A 13,433-nucleotide genomic window follows, 5' to 3' on the forward strand; every position below is an offset into this window, starting at 1 on the left:
TCCCTCAAACAATAAAACATTTTTTAAAGGACACGGGACTCTAGGAACGGCTGTGAGGCTACCAGTGCTGTCTGTGCTGCGTGGTTTATCATATATAATCTTTCGTCTTCTCCCTTTTTATCATTTTTTCTGCCTGCCCTTCTCCTCGACTCACTCGTGAATCAGGCGCCCTCAACCCAAGAGGCCGTTATCGCCTGGGTCGCTTTCTGGTTTCTTTTTCAATAAAGTAATTAAGCAACAACAGTGGGCGTCGTTGATGTCGATGAGTTCTGCATCCATTGAAAGTAATGTTTCAGATACGGTGATACTGGGTGTCCATGACGAGGATGGGCCCGCCCATACCGTGCCAATACTATGGTTGCCGGAGTTAGCGACTGTGTAGACGCCGATTTTACTTGATTGTTTGTTACACCGACGCCTTACGAGGTATATATTAAAAGGGGTCATCTATCTCAGGTTTATTACGATACATTTACGCGCTGTTCATGCGCACAGCAATATGATTTTTTTTTGTTTTATAGCCAATATCATTGTGTGTTCGCCAACGAAGACCAGTTCTGCACCAAAAAAATTGCTCCGATGCTTTTCCGCAATAACGCTGGGCTTAAGGAGATGCAGCCTTTGCAAGTTGCCGGCCATCTTTTCTCAATTTATGATTATCGTTTATACGTGGTTTTATGTTGTACATCATGAATTCAGAGCGGGACACTCACAAGTAGCACAATTTGAAGCGATAACGTTAGGACGCATGGCATAGAAATTTATTTTCAGAAAGTCCCTGTAATCCCATTGCCGTACCCGAACTGCCGCTGTAGATCGTATTACCTTAGGGTTCTCGTTTAGGTTTGTGCTAAATTATCTTTTTCTATCTTAATTTCTTGAAATTTTGTTTGAGTTATTTTTCTCTATAAGTCTGTATTAAACACTTCCTTTCTCTCTTCCGTTCTATCTATCTATCTATCTATCTATCTATCTATCTATCTATCTATCTATCTATCTATCTATCTATCTATCTATCTATCTATCTATCTATCTATCTATCTATCTATCTATCTGTCTGTCTGTCTGTCTGTCTGTCTGTCTGTCTGTCTATCTGTCTGTCTGTCTGTCTGTCTGTCTGTCTGTCTGTCTGTCTGTGTGACGTGAACCAGCAAGCCATGGACTTTTTTTTGTCCTAAGTTAAGTTAGAACCCCTATTTCTTGAAAAAAGGTCTTAGGAATACTGTTCCTTCTAACGCAATAAAAATAAATACGATTAATAAATGAGAAGTTTGGCCTCAGCAGATATGGCCCCAGTTATCCGGCGGAAGACTCGGGATCGATAATTACTTTTTATAGCAGTTTATTTCATTTTTAAGGCGTCTGAATGCCTGAATGTCCTTGAGTACAATGCTTTATAGATGACACTTAATTTAACAATGGTCATTAGCAGGCCAAAACGCGATTTAAGACCGCCCCACCCTCCAAAAAGTTGATTAAGGTTTCGCAATAAGAAAAAAAGCTGCATGCAAGGAAACCTGGTAGACCTACTAAGTTGCCGAGACAGTGGTTGAAACGTGCGAATTAGTGTCACTAGATAAGATAGAGTACCCTCACTGAGGCACACAAGTAACCAACGGCGGCCATTTTTGTGTTTATCAGTGTTGCCAGACTGTCGCTTCTGTGGCCTCACCGCTAACTTTGACGAGTTCATTTGTAAACAACACTGCCGAAGACGCAGCAACACGGCATCTTCGGACACACTTCCGCAGCTGAAATGCTGTGCAGCGCGTTATCTTTGCTTCGTGTACGGAACGAAGCCAGTCGCGCGCAGCCGCAGAGCAGAGCAGGACAAGCTGAGACTACCGCAGTTGACCGACAGCAAACGCATAAACAACAAAATGGCGGTGCCCACGAGCCGTCGCAGAGTAAACAAACGTCACGTGATGCGAACTGACCAATGTTCACGGCGGCGGTACGGAACAATAGGAGAAAAGAGTGCCCATGCTCTGGAACCTTATCTAGTGACACTAGTGCGAATAAATTACAGTTAAAGGGTCCCATCTCACCAGAAGCAAGTGTGCACAAAAAGTGCTTCACCGAAAGTTCTAGCCAGCCGCGTCAAATTCACTAAGGCGGAGAAAACATGCTGATTGCGTATGTCAGAACGGTGACGACAGCGCTGTACAAGTTTTGCTAACAACAAGATATGACATTGGCTAAGGAGCGCTGGGTTATCTTAAGGAAAAGGAACGGGGCTATGAAGTAGCTGCTGAGATATTCTCTATCTCATTCCCAGCTGTATAACTGCCGACGGATTGCGTGACGCTATTTGCCCACAGGTCGTGTTTATCGGGCCCGTTTCAAATGTCCCTTATCTGGCCCGATCGAAAAGACCACGCAATATGCACGGCGAAAGACCACAGCATGAGCATTTCTAGGATGATGAATGGCCGCAGACAGTTTTCACTAATGCGTGCTCCGAGCGCAATGTGCTTCTTTTCGGGTGCATCGGGTCTTAGAAGTGTTAGCGAAGAACCACGGCTCATATCTCAAGAGCGAAGCTCTTTAGCAAATCGCAATTTTTCGTGTCCGCAGTTAAAAATACCGAGAAATTGCCGAGCGCGCGTACGTGAACGCGGACCTCGCGGCGACCGCCCGGCAGTAAAGAAAACCAAGAAAATGCCTTGCGCTCGTGTGTCGTGCCTCGAGACGACCGCCCAGCGTCCCTTGCGCAAGTTTGTCAAGCCAAGCATGCCCACATGAGAGATTGGCCAAAATTGGCCAAAAAAAAGAAAGCTCCAGCGTTCACTGTTATCGTGGCAATACTTGCTCGGAACGCGAAAGACAGGTCATAGCGTACGCCCGTCCAAGGTGATGTCCAATTATATCACTTCCGGAGAAATGGAGGGAGCCGCACACTTATAGCAACAATGACGGAGTAAAGGTCGTTGCGGGAGCAGCGAAGAAGCAAATCGGCTGCAATCGTGAACCTAAACCGTCGTGATGGCCGTAAAAGCTGCGTAGAGCTTCGCTACCTTCAAGTCTTGCGCGTTTGTGTGAGCATCCTTCATTTTTTGTCTCTGCGGCGAATAACGGTATTTCGAACTTTCCAGGCGTCGTGCAGGCGGTGTTCAGTAATGTTTGAAAACAATACGATGTTTTAGCACGTCTGAGCTGAGCATTCAGCTTATTCCTCACAATCTTAAATTTTTTCAAGGCTTCAGGTGAACGTGATTAAAAAAAAAAGAGTGATAAAGCTGGTAGTTTTTGTTATCAGCTTTAAGTGTTAACATGTAATTCATGGCTTCTTGGCCTGTTTGCATTGTGTGAGGGTCTCAAAACGAAAGTGTGACACATTCAAATGGGGCCGAAAACCACGAAACGGCATACACCAGCGTTGGCTGCAAAACGCTGATTGGAAAACAAAAAGTTAGCTACCTTATGTGAATTTGCAATAGGCACGCAGGCCCGCCTTCTTTGTTTCATCTGCATCACATATTCTTTTAAAATGAGGCATGAAATCAAAAAACAACTTTGTTTACTCTGGAAGAACCACCCTTCGGTAATTTACTCAGAACCACATCAGCCACGAAACAAGTTTTTCAACCGAACGAAGGTACCGTTTTAACAGTTCATATTTCGCGCTTCAGTGACGTCATATGGGCCATTATCAAAATCATAGTGATGGCTGTGTGAACTGCACGTTCATATTCAGCTGGTACGATCAAAGGGAACTATAGAGTCCGAACTACAGCCACCCAATCACATTTTTTGGAGATCGCTCAGGTATGCGGCAGCAAATCGCACAAACAATATTATGTGACCTCATAGAGAAATTGTCGGAAATTGGCTGGTGAAGTAGTCACTACTTCAAGCTTTCTTTAATATCTCGATTATTTCTTTTAAGCTTGCAATAGAAGGGTGTCATTGTTACTGTGACAGAGCAGTCTTTTTAGTGATACAAACTTGTATTTTGCTTCATGGCCCTTTTAAAGGGACCATTATGCCAAAATAACGAAAGCATTTGTATAAACCGTTGGCGAACGTGGAACTGATGTCGCCGAAGCGCTAACTGCCATATTGTTTGCACTGGGATCGCAAGGAAGGAAGGAAGGAAGGAAGGAAGGAAGGAAGGAAGGAAGGAAGGAAGGAAGGAAGGAAGGAATAAAAGTAAAGGAAAGGCAGGAATGTCAACCAGGCTGTGGTCTAGTTTGCTATCCTACACTTGGGGAAGAAGAACATTGGGAGGATAAGATGAGAACAGAAAAAGAAGGGGAAGGTAACGACAGAGCGTAAAGAGGTGCGGCTAGCGTTACGACACTATAGACGATAAAGTTCATTGACTTCATAGAGAGTAGTCTTTTGTGCTAGACGTTTTGCAAGTTCGTTGTTTTTAGGAAGCACAGGAGTGCTTTTGTCGCCTTGTGCGTAGATGACGGTGAAGGCCAGTGACCCAGGATTTTCTCCTCAGATGTATCGGCAATAATAAAGGAGAAGAAATGGACTGCAATTTTTTTTTTCAAAATACTAGCGTCGTTTTGAGCTGTTTAGTATTTAAAATGTAAACATTTGGTTTGTATGTTCTTTGATAAGCCATTTTAAATGTCTTCCGTAGCTTCCATAGCTATATTATCTGCTGCTTTGCCACACAGCTACGCCAGCTTTCCGACACAAAAAAACCGGATAAGCATTTTTCGCTTTGTTTTCTTGACAGCTCCATACAAGCAATATACTTCCGTTCGTGCTTGACGCATTCATGCCACCCGTCGCCTAGTCTGGAGCGGAGCACGGCCTGGCGCCGACGTCGACCGAGACCTAATTAAGACAGATGGGTCTCAATTGCCCCATCGACGGGCTAAATTAGGCGCCTAATTGCGCACTTAATTTCGCGCGTCTACCGAATCGACGACGCCTCTACGGATGTGGGCTATTCCAAGGCTGCACTTCACCACACTCGACCGAAAACGCGCTCATGTAACAAAAATTAAATAGCCATAAACATCGCTCAAGGTCCACGCTACATCTGAGGAGCGCGGATAGTGCATGTTATAGGGACGGCCGGTCGACGTTGGCGTGGAATGACGTAATTGAACTCCTTAATTTTTGGAGTGAGAGGCACGACCGCGAGATGGTTCAGACCTCGAAATTGCGAAGTTCGAACGGCAGGGACTACGACGGTGATGATGGCTGGGTGTTAATGACGCGAGTCCGACTCAAGCAAAGAGCGCCATAACAGTTCTTATATATGAGAGATGAAGAGGTAAACACTAAGATCGGTTAGAAGAACAAAAGTGAAATCAGTGAAAGACAATCAGAATGGCTGGTGTAGAGGGACACTTCGTGATTATGCCTGGTATGAACTAAATGAACTATTAAATAAACGCCCGACATCAAACCTGTTAGGGTTAGCCTCCGCGCTCTTTTCTTCCTTTTGTAGCATGAGGTGCGGGAAAGCAGAAAAGCTTGCAAGGGGAGGCGGGGTATCCTCTCCTCCGGTAGCGCCCAGCATCTCAAAAATTGCACTGCTGTGTTGCATTACCCCTGCGTCGATGCTGTTTAGCTTCTTGAGGTTATGTCAACACATCTCCGGAGAGGGCCCTTCACCTCATAGAGCCCCAGCTGGGTCCCAGGAGAAAAAGTGCGAGGACACCTAAGGGTTCTGAATGCTAAACCATTGTTGTCCGATTTAACGCCTGAGACCGTTTGATTCCGCCCCGCGTCCTCGAAGGCCATCGCGCTCTTGCCGCTTGAGACGACTCGCTTCGTGATTCGCTTCCGGCTTGCGCTTTCGAATGGCTTCGATCTGTGTCTTGCGCGTTGCACCGGTACTCGTTCTTACCGCTGTGTATTGGGAGAGCTGACGACGATGGGGAATTCCGCTGCCTGTCTCTTCATTCCATCGGCTGCGTTCTTCCGAAACCGAAACATCTGTAAACGAAAGGTTCACAAAAGGTTAAGAAGAACAAAATAAAAGGTACACAAAAGGTTAGAGAGAGAGAGAGAGAGAGAGAGAGAGAGAGAGAGAGAGAGAGAGAGAGAGAGAGAGAGAGAGAGAGAGAGAGCTCCTAAGAGACGTGCTGCGCATGCGCGAGGATCATTTGATTGGATTGAATTGGATTTGGGTTTGGATTGGATTGGATTGGATTGGATTGGAAATCGTTTTAGCAGCAGCAAGCACTCTCACGGGTGATTTACAATAAGAACAATCCCCAGTGCTTCGCCCACTCGTCATAATTCACTTCGTGGAGATGCGTGCATTTTGTTTTGTTTTTTCATCTGCCGTCTACTGGCGTAGGCGGCCACCTTTCGCAACTACCAAATACAAGCGTGTGCGTTGGAACGCTCCACGCTATGGAGCGCTTCGAAAAGGCGTGGCCTAGGCAGCAGTTTCACGGCTTTTTCGAGCAATGGGCAAATAATACTTTCACATTCAAACTTCCCGCCTGAGGGCGCGACGTGCAGGCGAGCGGAAAATCAATGACTGCAAGACGCCTTACTTGTAAACGCGATCGAGGTGATGGGTGCAGCCGGACAGCCATTTAACGGTACAATATACGCGCACGAAGGAAACCGCTGTTACGCCGAGTTGTGAGGGGAAAGTTTGCGTGGTGGATGGCACATATCCCTTTCTTCCTCCCCTCTATAATTAGGTCTATGAATAATTCCAGTAACTTTGCGGTTGTCACGCTGCGAAATTTGAAATAGTCCCGCTCTAGGTTAGTTATTGAGAGAATAGTGTTTATTAGGGCGCTTGGGTATTTGTTGTGGGCTGATGGGGAGATAAGCTTTATCTTCATGACGCTTAGCATTCTTGTGAGCTATTTTTGGCTGCCAACTTGCTCCCCACAAACAAAATAATGGAATTTACTACGCTGAGAGGCAATGAGTAAACACAAAAAGTAAGTACGTCATGTCCGTTCAGGAACCCACTGTCCTTTACTGCAAACGTACCACGAAGTCATACTGTTTTCGCGTAAACGGGTCGCATTTTCATCCATTTTATCATCGGGGGAACCAATGCACTTGGGAAATTAGGAAACGCATCAGTTTGATGCATTAACGCCATAGCATGTGGAAATGATTATTAATGGTGAAGTGTATTCCACGTTGGGCGCATTACACATGGCACTACGAGTTTAATAAAGCTGAATTACCATGCTTGATGTAGAGGTTGAGGGGGCTGTTGATCAGCGATTCGTTGTAATCAGAGGAACTCACAGCTCCGGATTATTTGCAAGATGTGCGGGCGCCCGAGTTTAAGGTGTCCTACACTAAGAAAGCCACCTTGAAGACTCCAATTTGTATTTTTAGGGGCGAAGCCCCTTAGCGGCTGGGGCTGTTGGCGTCTCGTGTTGTCGCCGTAATCGTCGTCTCCTATAGTAACGGTACTAAAACAACGGCACACTCGTTTACTCCTCGCGCTAGAGACCTTCGTGCTTCAAAGACAAGAGACTTTTACAGTAAAGCTGTATATATCTACCCCCCAACGGTTTCACCTCGTTGGAAAAACGTCAAGGCGCTAAGAATACACTTACAACTGCGTTAGAATGGTGTCGTCGTTTCCTTGTCCCGTCTTTTTGCGCTGTTTTGAATTCAGTATACACTTACACACTGCATGCCTCGCCCTTCCCCAGGTTTCACGTCCGAGGAGATGGCCCGGGATTTCTGTTAACGATGCCATTTGTTGCGCACTGCGAGTAGCTAATTCTGACACCCTCTAACATCCCTGAACCAATGTTGACATGTTCAAGGTTTTCAAAAAGAATACCATAAGCGACACAGTCTAACGCTTTTTTTTCAATAAAGAAAGTTTATCTCTCTCTCATCGGCCCATGTTTTAAGTCTCTCCATGGTGCAAACCACAAAGTGACACAATGAATAAACTGCTTCGCAACCCAGGCGGAAGCGATTATTGTTTCCACAATATTCTGCAGTTCCCATCACATTCTTTTCACACCCTGAACTAGTATAAAAAACAAGCGTTGCTTAGTGTTAACGCGGTTGCCGACTAGATGTTTCTGAGTAGCTCTGTGAAGATATGCTGCACAAAGAACACTAATGAGGCACGAAAAATACTTTTTAAGAGCGAAGCTCTTCAGCATATCGTAATTTTGTGTGTGTGTGTGTGTGTGTGTGTGTGTGTGTGTGTGAGAGAGAGAGAGAGAGAGAGAGAGAGAGAGAGAGAGAGAGAGAGAGAGAGAGAGAGAGAGAGAGAGAGAGAGAGAGAGAGAGAAACTTTAATGAAGACCAGCGAGGTTAGCCGAGCCATTGCGCTTGCTTGCTACGCTAGATGATTAGAAGAAAAATAGTAAGAAAGCAAAAAACAAAAGAAAAAAGAAACTAAAACCAAACAAAAACTTAAAAAAATGAAAAAGATGTCATTTGATGCGCCCAAAATTTTCAGTCACAACACTTTGTCCAATTTTTGTTGGGCTCGTGGAGTTAAACGGGGCATGGTATTGAGGTAACCAGGACCTCGTCACAGCCGTAGTGAGGGCGACTCCCAGGCGAATACGTCGGAGCAGGACCTAATCTTGGCGAGACAACCCGCCAGGGAGATGCGTACCGCGCAGGGGTATGAGAGCACGTGCGGTGCGCCGTAGACGTTCTTTTTAGCCGAGCTTGCGTCAGTGTTTCGGTTCGCCACTGTTGTGGCACAGCGTACGACGCCGGATTTTCTTATTTGGGCGGCGGCGTTCGTAAGCTCGAAGACGGTGTGGTGAACTTTATGGCGCCGAAGAAAAAGCAAGCGAGTCTCACATACTTTTATCGTGTTAAATAAAGTTCGGGGGTCATTGCGCTGTGGTTCGAATTTTCCGGGCTGTGAAGAACAGATCGCTAAGTACCCCTTGTCGAGACTTTGAAAAGCTCTCGGTGATGTGCGGAGTTTTCAGATAAGCTTTAGATTGGGCATATTTTATATTTGGAATGATTGATGTATCGAACCATTTCGCGATCCCCTTGGAGTTCGATATATCCGTGTTCGACTGTACTGTCAAAGTAGCGATGGTCCGGAAAATTGTGAAAAATTCCGGCTGGGAATACGTACGGCTTCCCTGATTTGCTCGCAGGCATGAAATATACTCCATACCATATGGCCTATCATTACTTTTTTCTGCACGCACGAACAACCCATAAAAGCCGGCATTCTTACTGCGCGCTTCCGCCGCGAGCGCGGACATTTCGCAGCGGAGTCCCGGTTTAATCGTCAGCGTATCCCTTTAGACGCCAGCTGAGGGATGTCTGTGACGTTTCTGCGTTATCGGCTTGACTTCCAACGCGATATTAAATCAGGGGAGATAGAAATGACGTGCTGACTGTCGCTCCGCGCGGCCGCCGTTATATGTGAAGGCTGACAAGCCCGCGACACAAGTCTGCATGCACGCCCAAGAACAGCGTCAGCTCGATGCGTACTCCCCTTTCATGGAAGCTACGGTAAGTGGAAATTCACCCAAGTTTTTGTGAGCAAATGCGCGTTCTAAGGGCCTTTTCGCAAGTCACCAGGAGTAGTTTGCTCTCCTGGATAAAACGTACGCAGAGAGAGAGAGAAAAAACTTTAATGAGCAAAAATAAATTGTGGGGTGGCTTCCTATTCCGGAAGTCGATGGGCAGTCCTGGCTCTGTCCGCTCGGTAAACGGAGACCATCTTTAAGTTAAATGCATCGAAAATGCAATTTTATCCGGCAAATGTTACTTACTGCGATTGCAACTGGCAATTAGGGCAAGTAATACGAACAAGACAGCGCGTTGTGTTCAGCGCAAACTATTCACCGTAAGAAATATTACTCTATTCGGTAACCGACCTTAAAAAGATTAAGTAGAGCACCCAAAGGTATGCTTTACTTGGTAGCATTCCAAGCAAGCGAATTAATCTGGTGTTGCGAATATCGGTTTTCCCGTGTAGGCACAAAGCGTTTTTCAAGATTTCTTTTGCTGGTTTTGGCACTTGATGTCCGAGCTCTTAACTTTTCATTTCAGTAGTAATCTTTGTGCCGCCTTCATCGGAACGTGCCTACTGAGGAAGCGTGATGTCCCATTTATCAGGGCAAGACTGCCACCAGTACACTCAAGGTGACGGGTCAAACTTAAAACGCCCCTTATATTAGAAGGAATGTCTGCTGTTACATGAGAGAATTTCGCAGTCACAAGGCAAGATTGTTCTGCAAAGAAACCTATTTGCACCAAAACAGCTTCTTTGGTTTCCTCAACGATAAAATATTGACTCTGCGTTTGTCGCACAAAACGTGAATTGCGTCCGTGACATCTCGCCAGCAACAAAATTAACTCACAAGAAAGAAATAGCAGCAGGACGAGGTAAACCATAATGTACAGGACTGAGTTCAAGCAATCAAGCAGACAATCTAACGGTGAACGAAACACACAAAGGCTTTCCAAAAGTGGTGTTTTCGCACAGTGGAAAAAAAAAGAACCGTGAGGACCCATCGGAACAGAAAACCAGTAAACTCTTTGTGCCTGGAACGTCACATTGGTACAAATCCAGTACACACGTGTGCCAGAGTCAACGAGGAAGGATTGTGACACCCTCAAGGATGTCCAGTTACTATTTTCCCGTGAGTGTCCTGGCTATCCGGAAAGTGAATTTTAAACTTCATAGCGTGTTGTGACATGCCGCGTGTCGCTTGTGCGCCACGTGTGTGACGAGGTCTGGACGAACGTGGGGTGATTGTCATACCAACCTGTACATATGAATTCTCTTGTAACTGGAATGCAAAAAAAAAAAACGTCGAAAGTATTGCTCACTACTGCAGTCTTGAATAGGATTGCCAGTGCGAATAACTCGTGGCTACAACTGCAGTCGTTGCAGACCACCACGCAAATGGACGGCGCAATGTCCTTCCGGTCGAATAAAATATTTCCCTGTGTTGTCTGGTGCTTACGTAAGCATGAAGTTGTTTGCACGGCCTGAAGGGCGCAGCAGTGAGTTTATGGAACTTTTATTTATGAGTGGATTGGAAAGTTCAACTTCGGTGACATTTATTTAATTTTGCACTGTTCTAGAGCCTTTCAGCCTCAGTTCATGATTGAATTCATCCGGCTTCTTGCGGATATAGTTACCAACTGGTCGCACAATCTTCATGTTCACCGCAGCTGGCGATACAGGGCGCTACCAGGTTTATAGCGGCGTTCCGCAAGGTGTAGTACTGAGCCCGACAATGTTTAATATTGCGCTCATCACCCTAGCGGATGAAATGTCAGAAGTTCGCTGAGTCACTTCGTACGCTGATGATATATTCATCGGCGATTCTTGTGTAATCCGACTACAGGTGGGAGTCCTTCTACAGCGAGCTGCAACAATGTCTCGGTTTTTGCGAAGTTAAGGTCCGAGTTCGACTTCATCAAGAAGCGCTGTTATTGTGTTCCCCGAAAGTAATTGTTTCAACTAATCTTGTCCCTATTTATGGTACTTTGATACGCTGAGTTAGGCCCCATAGGTTTCTGGGGGTCACTGTGAACCCCGGGTCGTCATGAACGAGGCATGTCACAACTCTAAACACTCAACTTGCAAGCTTTGTGCATGTTCGTTTTATGGCGGGAATCAGATTTTAGAACGCTCTTCTCCACTTGTGCCGGACTTTTTTATGGGTTATTTCCTTTATAGCCTGCCAGCAGTTTTGAATTTGCGCACTTCATGCCGACGCACGTCGAAAGTCTTCAAGCGCAGGCCCAGGAATATGCACGGGCATACCACGGTGTACATGTGGTTGCCGAGGGACGTGTCATTCCGATGGATGCATTTCTTTTCAGCGGAACTCTTCACTCCCCATCTCCGGTGTCAGACGACACGTGCTCAGCATTCCCTGCCGATTTTTCCAGTTAAGGGCTTGAGAAACACTTCGTCAGCAGCCGTTTATGTCATGAGCACGTAACTTCCTCATGTTTTGCCCAACTTCGTCTTTAAAGAATCCTCTGTGGGCATTTTAAGAAGCATCGATCCTCCTTTCCACACCAAGAATTATCAAGAAGTCTTGTTTGTCCTCCGTGCCTCTCAAACCGTTAATTGCAAAGGTTTAATTGAAACTGTTAATTTCCGAGAATATGCTGTTCTGCACTCAAATAGAAAAAATCGCTTCCCCTTGTGCATCTGTGCCACAGAAGCTCTATTTTCTGACTCAGGTTGTTGCTGTGGGACATATTTATTAACGTCACTCACTGTTCATTGCGTCAGCCAGCATTGAGCGGAGGCGGCTAAGAGGTAGCGGTGCCTACCGGGTTCTGGTTTAATACTTTCGGAAAGGCTTCCTTTTTGCGCCAACATTATGTAATTAAACGGCTACTTCCGCAGGCACGTTGTCGCGTGCAGTAGAAGTTTCAGGAAGAAGCCATGACAGCTAGAATGTCCATGCGGGAAGAGTGGTCACGGTTCCGCTTTTCGCGTCCATGCTGGCCGTACAGATCCAGATAAGGTCTTGGGTCGTTCCAGCACGCTGCCCAGAGTCTGTCGTTGGGTTCGTTTCGTTAGATTTTCGAACGGAGGGCAGAGGTTAAAGCGAATCACAGTTTGCTCCCATTGATTGATTGATTCAAACCTTTATTGGAGGAAAGGGGAGTCCCGGAGGCCGTGCATGGGGAATGGGAAGTGAAGGGATAGGGGAATAGCAAAGGTCTTCGTCACACAATAAACATCGATCGTTCGCTGTGGCACAAACATAGTGTCAAAACGATATTTTACATCTATCACCACCCGCCGCGGTGGCTCAGTGGCTAAGGCGTTGCGCTGCTGAGCACGAGGTCGCGGGTTCGATTCCCGGCCGCGGCGGCCGCTTTTCTGATGGAGGCGAAAAGCAAAAACGCCAGTGTGTACGAGATTTCGGCGCACGTTAAAGATCCCCAGGTGGTCAAAATTAATCCGGAGCCCTCCACTACGGCGCGCCTCATCGCCTGCGTTGCGTCGGCGCGTTAAACCCTACAATCAATCAATCAACATCTATCACCGTTTAGCTTGTCACGCGCGAAAATGGCACAATCTCTCGTTACCCTCGGCACGTGTCGTGCGAATTCCACCCTGCTTAGACGACACCGGTAGCGCGCATACAAGCAAGCCGATCGAATCGCGTATTATAGCGGGTGGGAGTGACAGCACCGGCTTTTCGGGCACGCACGAAACGGGATCTGCCGGCTAGGCATTCCGGGGCTGGTGTGAACACGGAAGACAGATCTCGCTTGTCGACGGCGGATGCCGAGATACGACGAAGGACTGAGATGGAGAAGGTATCAGAGAATGCCATGAACGGTCGCCCCGTCGGTGGCACCGCTGCGGCTGCTTTGTTCCGGATGCTGGAACGTCCTTCGACCGAAGCGGTAGGAACTGCATCGCGCGTTTCTTGCATGCGCTGTTATTTATTCCGCGGCGCTTACTGTATATATCAGGCTTTACGACTTCCCCGTGTCCAGCAAGCTCACCTTATCGCCTATTTTTCGACCGGCGAGTT

At 46.5% G+C, this 13,433-nt stretch overlaps 1 protein-coding gene across 3 annotated transcripts in view; it reads left to right on the forward strand.

Annotated features, from left to right (window-relative positions):
• Nucleotides 1-13,433, forward strand: part of LOC144143498 (uncharacterized) — a 90,607-nt gene that overhangs the window by 45,605 nt on the left and 31,569 nt on the right. The window contains exon 1 of one of the 3 annotated variants that reach the window (XM_077675271.1): nucleotides 9,306-9,417. The exons of the other annotated variants lie outside the window; for them this stretch is intronic. Coding sequence (XP_077531397.1) covers nucleotides 9,361-9,417 — 57 coding nt within the window. The 5' untranslated portion in view covers nucleotides 9,306-9,360. Of the gene's footprint in view, nucleotides 1-9,305; nucleotides 9,418-13,433 lie in introns of those variants that run through there. 3 annotated transcript variants of the gene reach the window in all.

The sequence above is a fragment of the Haemaphysalis longicornis genome, unplaced genomic scaffold, assembly GCF_048455015.1.
Source record: "Haemaphysalis longicornis isolate Haplotype H1 unplaced genomic scaffold, Haemaphysalis longicornis Haplotype H1 scaffold_6, whole genome shotgun sequence".
NCBI classification, from domain to species: domain Eukaryota; kingdom Metazoa; phylum Arthropoda; class Arachnida; order Ixodida; family Ixodidae; genus Haemaphysalis; species Haemaphysalis longicornis.